Consider the following 6,623-nt stretch of genomic DNA (forward strand, 5'->3'; position numbering starts at 1 on the left):
TTTCTTTTTTTCTACATCAATATTTTATATTGTGTAGGCTAAAGGAAACCGCCAACATGATTATTTGTGTGTGAGATAATTGGAGCACAAGACTGTGCTGAGACTAGAAACGGCTAGAAGAATGTTCTTTATAGTTCAGTCCAGTTCCCTCAGTTCAGTTGATAAAGGAATGAAAATATTCCACTTTGGGATTTCCATGTTACCAGTTCAATGCAGTTCAGTTCACTCAACAAAAATAAGCTTTGGCAACACACGGCTGGTGACAGCAGTTGTCAGTTCAGGTTAGTTCATTAGTTGGCTAGTTGATTACAAAATTACAACAGCTTTTGTCAAGTCTGGACTGGAGATGTTTGGCTGTCGGCTCCTGGATTTCCTTGTGATGACGAGAGGATGAGAGATGTTTTGCCTGGTTTAACGTTACGAGGATAAACGCAAATAAGGATCAAATGCAGACTTAATACAGCGCAAATGCCTCGGTAGGCAGGAGGACTGGAGGTAACTTCTCTCTGCTCTTTACTCACCGGCTGATTTTTGTGACTCCAATCAAAGGGGCGTGTTGACCGAGTCTGGTGCGGTGTGGAGGTGAGTAAAAAAAAAAACACTGACGAAAGCAAAGCGTGTGATTTGCATTTTGCAACACAATGATATAAACGATAGAGCACAATATGAAAGTGAAACGATAGACATTTTCTATCATGAAAATATGTGTTGTTTTTTAGACCAATGAATTAACTCTGTGGAGAAATGGGCTGTCTCATGTTTCTCACGTGCAGCATGATCGGCTGCATAGATCGGCAACAATAAAGCAATATCTGTAATCTGCCGATCGCATATTTGAGGTCAAAATCGGCCAATTTCCGATCGCGTGTCGATCGATCGGAGCACCTCTAGTGGAGAGAGAAGGCTCTTACCTCACTGAGGTCATGCTGTCTCTGCATCTTTGACTCAAAGGCCGACTTCATCTGAGTCAGCTGCTCGTACTGTCAACACAACAGACAATGACAATGTAAGCTGCTACACAATGGCATGGGTGAATACGTTGGGGTGTGTGTGCGTGCGTGCGTGTGTGTGTGAGAGAGAGAGAGAGAGAGAGACAGACAGTGAGGCAGCGAGACAGAAGAGGGATGCACTAACTCACTTTGTACAGCATTTCCTGTCTTCTTCCCTCCAGCTGTGGCTCCATGTGAAGGTTTTTCTCTGCCAGGGACAAAAAGAGACGTGGAATCTGTTACAGAATCTTGACTCTGTAACCTTTTCTGTTTGAAATGAATCGAGGTGTTTGGCTGGGGGTGGGGATGGGGGTGGGGTGGAGTGTACTCACTGGCCATGTCCACTATACTGGTGACCAGCTCTTCTTTATCACCGGTGACCTGTTTGAGCTGCGGCAAGCTCACAAAGAACTCCAGCAACATGTCCTCCTGCTCAGACATGTCCTTCAACTGGGACATACTGGGGTTTGGTAGAGGGTTGAGACAGACAGAGGCAGACAGACAGATCAGTGGGAGGAAGAGACAGAGTGAAGGAGATAAATCAAGAAGAAGATGAAAAAGTGGTCCTTATCACAGCATAATCTGCTTAAGGAAAAAGTCTGTTAAAAGCAGAGGGCGTTCTGGACTCTGTGGGTTCACCTCATGTCAGAGAGCTCAGGGAAAGTCTCTGGGATCTCCGGCATCTTGTACATGTGGCCGTTCAGTCCAGCCTGTGAGAGACGCACACACAGAAAGAAAGAAGGGAATGTCAAGCAAATATCCTCCTATTCAAATAGTTTTCCCTCGCCCAAATTTAACCTACGTTTGGAGCGTTATTTCGTTTTTTGTTTTTTTTGTCTTGGGGCGTTAACCACTTTTCAGAGTTGTGTTCCAGACCTAGATATCATCGACGGCTGGCTACTGCGAGACCAGACTGTGCATGTCTTGCATTGGTACTGGCTATTGACTGGAGCCATGTGTATAGGTTTACCCAATGACAATAAACTATTTAACACTCACATGTATGGATTTGCACTGGTCCCGTTCTACAAGTCTGTGATCTACTAGTTCTGTCTCTCATTTTATATATTTTTGTGACTCTGCTTATTTTTGTTAACAATCTAAACCTTCACTTGACATACTGTACATACCATAGCTGGGCAAACTAAGCACTGCACCATAAGGACAGGATATTCCACTGCTTAAAAATCTTGCATGCTGCAGCAAATCACATCATGGTTGCTTCTGTGTGTAGAATTGATTTGATAATAATATCCATCTTCAGTGTACCTGTGGGTCTCCAGTGGGTACAGGCAGTGGCAGGTCAGTTATCAGTCCGTATGGGGCCGGAGCTCTCGGGGGCCCATGGGTGCCATCGGCCCCTGGATGAGGCATAGGGGCTGGGGGCTGGCCGGGACCCGCTGGGCGCTGACCGTAGTGGAAACCCTGGGTGGGGTAGGGGGCCATGCCCGATGCCTTGTACATGTTGCTGTGGGAGAGGGGAGGGGCATAAGATGATGATGTTACTGGAGAATCATTTTTGTCTTTTCAGTGATGAGTTGCTATTTTTCCCTATTAATTTCTGTACTAGCATCGTGCAGGAGAGGAGATGAACATGACAGCATGTTTCTTTCCCTTTCTGCATGAGACATGAGAGTGGACTCACTATGGAAAGCCGGTGGAGCCACTAGACATCTGGGCAGGAGGACTCTTCCAGAACTCGTCCAGCAGACTCTGAATGACCTTACCCAGGTCTGAGTGCATCCCAAACTGTATGTACATAACAAGGCACATAGAAAAGAGGAGATGAGCAGAACTGACGTTCAAACCGCCTCATTTGAGCTTAGCTTTATATGCTATCTGCCTTCCCTTTCTTTCTGCTTCTTTCCATTCATACACTGAGGAAGGCCAGTGTTACAGACAACACAGCAGAGACCCAGCAGTTCATGTAGAGCTTACAGAGATCACAGTACAGTGAGGTAGTCAAAGCCTGGAAGATTCCTAAATAGGTGTGATACTTGGCCACTTCACAGAAAGACCAAACGCTAACCACCACCAGTGGTCACGCTAACTGAATATTTTCCATCCTTTACAGATTTTTTTTTAACAATAAAAGAAAAAAATCTGAAGGCTGTCTGTCATTTTAACACAAGGGAAGAATAGATTAAGACAGATTTTTTACAACCCTATAGATTAAGACAGAATTTTCACAACCCTATCAGTCAAAATCACAGACAGCGAGATAGTCTAAGTAACCACGCAACCTCTGACCACAACCACACCCAGATTCCCCCAGAGCCCAGTTTGGGAACCACTGGCCCTCGCCAGCCAAGCGAGCGACTGGACAACGACTTACATTAGTGATGAGGGAGCTAGTGACCATGGTGCCATTGTTGCTGTCCACTAGGTGGTGACCGACAGGAGGGTAGACACTGACTACCGGCTTCTCCTGGGGGAACTGAGGAGGCAGCAGACTAGAGAAGAGGAGGGAGGACAGAGGAGCGATAGACAGTGGAAAATTGGAAGAGGGGGAGAGGAGAGAGAGAAGACAGGAAAGGAAGAAGAGAAAGAGACAGCAGTACAAACAGATGTGTTAACTTTCAGCCTTCGCCTTTCCTCAGTGTTGTTGTTGTTGTTGTTGTTGTTTTTACTTTATCTGTGAGTGCTGCCATTTCACCTGACTCTCCATGCTCTGTTGGCCTGGCACCCGATGTATTTTAAGGCTAGCATTTCTATATTCTATATTGACTTGAGTGTACTCACATGTTAACACTAATGGTGGAGTTGTTGACTGTGAATGGTATCCTGTACTCCACATCCTTCTGGATCTCTGCGAGGCTGGAGACAAAGACAGACAGGTGTGCAAATATCATGATCTGGAACCTTTCTCGGATCAGCAGCACATTTTGGATAAATTATTGTACACTTGGATCATCAATCATTATGGATTTCTTCTGAACTGAAGGGAAAGACAGACAAACTTAGAAAGAGAGAAGCCTTTCCGTTCTGATCCGACCCCAATACCTCTACTACTTGGTGGCAAGCAGTTGATGCAGGATCTCTTTCCAGGCATGAGAAAAAAGCATGTAGGTTCAAGTTGGGTTGACAGATTAAAGGCTGAGAAACAATAAGCATAATGCGTTTTGGGTCTATATTAATACAAACACAAGTTTCATGTGTGTTCTGCCAGTGAAAGTAGCTGTTATTCTTTACATTTGAACATTTTCTTTCAGACAATTCCTTTTCCTCAGATTGATCACAATTAGGGATGCACAATATATCGGCACTCATATCGGTATCAGCCGATGTTAGCCATTTTTTAATATATCAGCAAAAATATCATTGTGAGAGGAAACAATGAGGTAAATCTATGATTTATGGGCTTTTCCAAATGTTTTGTAAATAAAGAAATGCATTCATTACCTTTTCAAATTCAGTGTTTTTCAGTATGTATGAAATTTGATTATCATACCAATTTTTATACAGATAATAATTGGCATTGGTAAATATCAGTTATCAGCCATAAAGCCATGTTAATATTGGTTATCGTATCGGCCAACATTTTCATATCTGTGCATCCGTAATCACAATCTATGAGACACTTACAAGAACCCTTTAAATATGTGAAATGTGATGTCCAGTTTCAGTTCCAATGATCTAATGTTTAAGGTGGTGTTTAGAGCTGGATGTTACATTGACACAAGAGGCCACACTCAGACTTTGCCCAAGCCAGAAAAACAGTAACTGTTACTGTGGCCTTAAGTTCGTTGCACTTCACCTACTGTATCCAGTCTTTCACATGCTCAAATCACCTACTGTATCCAGTCTTTCACATGCTCAAATCACCTACTGTATCCAGTCTTTCACATGCTCAAATCACCTACTGTATCCAGTCTTTCACATGCTCAAATCACCTACTGTATCCAGTCTTTCACATGCTCAAATCACCTACTGTATCCAGTCTTTCACATGCTCAAATCAGTCACAGGAGCACGACAAATCATAAGTTTAACACATGACCCTTAACTTCTTTTCATTTTCAATAAGCAGCAAGACTCAGTCTGGCCTTCATCTAGCCTCTTATGTATCTTATTTGTGTTTCTTACTGTTCGATCGATGTACTTGTTTTAACTGTATTTGATCATGTGACGCACTTTGTGACTCCGCTCTGTGAAAGGTGATAATGTAAATAAACGTTACTTACGTTCTTCTGCAATACCTGCACTAATAACACTGCGCACATTCCACGGCAGTGTTATTAGTGCAGTGGAGTCTCATCTCTCAGGACACTTTACAACAAGAATACTGATTGCATGTGGGTGGCAACGTCAGAGCTGAGAACAAGCTAGCTGCCAGTAGCTGAGTAAAAATGGGTCACGACTCGTCAGTCATTTGACTTGACAGGGCTCTTCCAGTAAACAATGCCTAATACTTTAATCTGCACAGCTAACTGAACGCTAGCTCCTCGTCAAGCCGCATGCCTTGGCGTGGCACAGAGACACTGGGCTGGTCAGCCACCTATACACTTGTGTCGTCAGCCCTAAAAATACATAGTTGACTTGATTAGCCAGCTAACGTGGCTCCAAATCACGTCTAGCTAACTTAGTTGCTCAACAGCCAAGTTAGTGAGCGCGTTGACGTTAGCTGACGTCGGGTTCGTGTTTCAACGAACTTACATGATGTAGTCATAACATAACTGTTTATTTATGTTGGCTATAGCCAGCTAGCCCCATGCGACGTAAACATCAGCTGTGTAGCAACTTGGTTGAGGTAGACATGTGCTAGCAATTAGCGTTAGCAAGCTAATCGTTAGCCAACCAGACTGACAGTGACAGCAGGCCGGGTGACGTGTAGGAGGGACGCTGTCTGTGCGATATTGGCTGGCTTTACAGAAAACAACGCTAATACACCAGACCAAGTGCAGTGTGATTTTGACGTGAAGCTACCTGGAGTGAGCCGCTTTCAGTGACTCGATCTGCCGCTGTCTTTGTTGCTGGAGGCTGTTGAGAGGAGGGAGAGGTCCGGAGCCTTTGGACTGGGGGAAAAGCCAGTTCATCCTCTCCTGGCAAAACCACGAGCTGAACTTTAGTGACAGGATACAAGGCTAAATACCAACGAAGACGAAATGGAAGAGATCATGAAAATGTAGAACACACACACACACACACCGTTGAGATCTGCGGTGCTACACACTGCTAGCTAGCTAGCTAGCTGGCTAACTACTCTGTTTGTTTTCTTGCTATAAACGCGTTACTACGTTACTTCTAAGTTCTAACGTTACGTTACAAAGTCAGAGGGCATATCGTTGATTGTCGGATATAATGCCGATATAGTTTTATCGCCACGTGCATTGATGTAATGTTAGCGCTATCATTGGTGTCACCAAAACAAGAGAAAAGCATAAAGGAAGACAAACACCTCAGCAGCGTGATTCACTTTACGTCCTACGTCACCTCAGGAACGTGATTCACTTTACGTCCTACGTCACGACGCACGCAGGAAACCAAATCAACGTCCAGCGTCAGTTTTGATCGAAATTCCCAATGCGAAATGCAGGCAACCTCATGAGAACACAAACGTGGATAATATGGAAATTATTAGAAAATTAAATTATGCCATGTCGACGCGAAAGGGCATGTTTGGACGACGTTGTGC

General features: G+C 44.1%; 1 protein-coding gene across 1 annotated transcript; it reads right to left on the reverse strand.

Annotated features, from left to right (window-relative positions):
- Positions 1-911: 911 nt before the first annotated feature.
- Positions 912-6,285, reverse strand: LOC310771337 (vacuolar protein sorting-associated protein 37A-like; the record flags this gene model as incomplete). Its single annotated transcript, XM_083663971.1, has 10 exons — positions 6,137-6,285; positions 5,915-6,030; positions 3,732-3,806; positions 3,325-3,442; positions 2,635-2,738; positions 2,259-2,457; positions 1,629-1,699; positions 1,322-1,449; positions 1,139-1,197; positions 912-980 (listed from the first exon to the last, which is right to left on the reverse strand). Coding segments are annotated over exons 2-10 (933 nt in total), but the record flags the coding sequence as incomplete, so codon positions are not given.
- Positions 6,286-6,623: the final 338 nt, after the last annotated feature.

This window comes from Poromitra crassiceps, assembly GCF_964638095.1.
Source record: "Poromitra crassiceps genome assembly, contig: HAP1_SCAFFOLD_537, whole genome shotgun sequence".
Taxonomy (NCBI): domain Eukaryota; kingdom Metazoa; phylum Chordata; class Actinopteri; order Beryciformes; family Melamphaidae; genus Poromitra; species Poromitra crassiceps.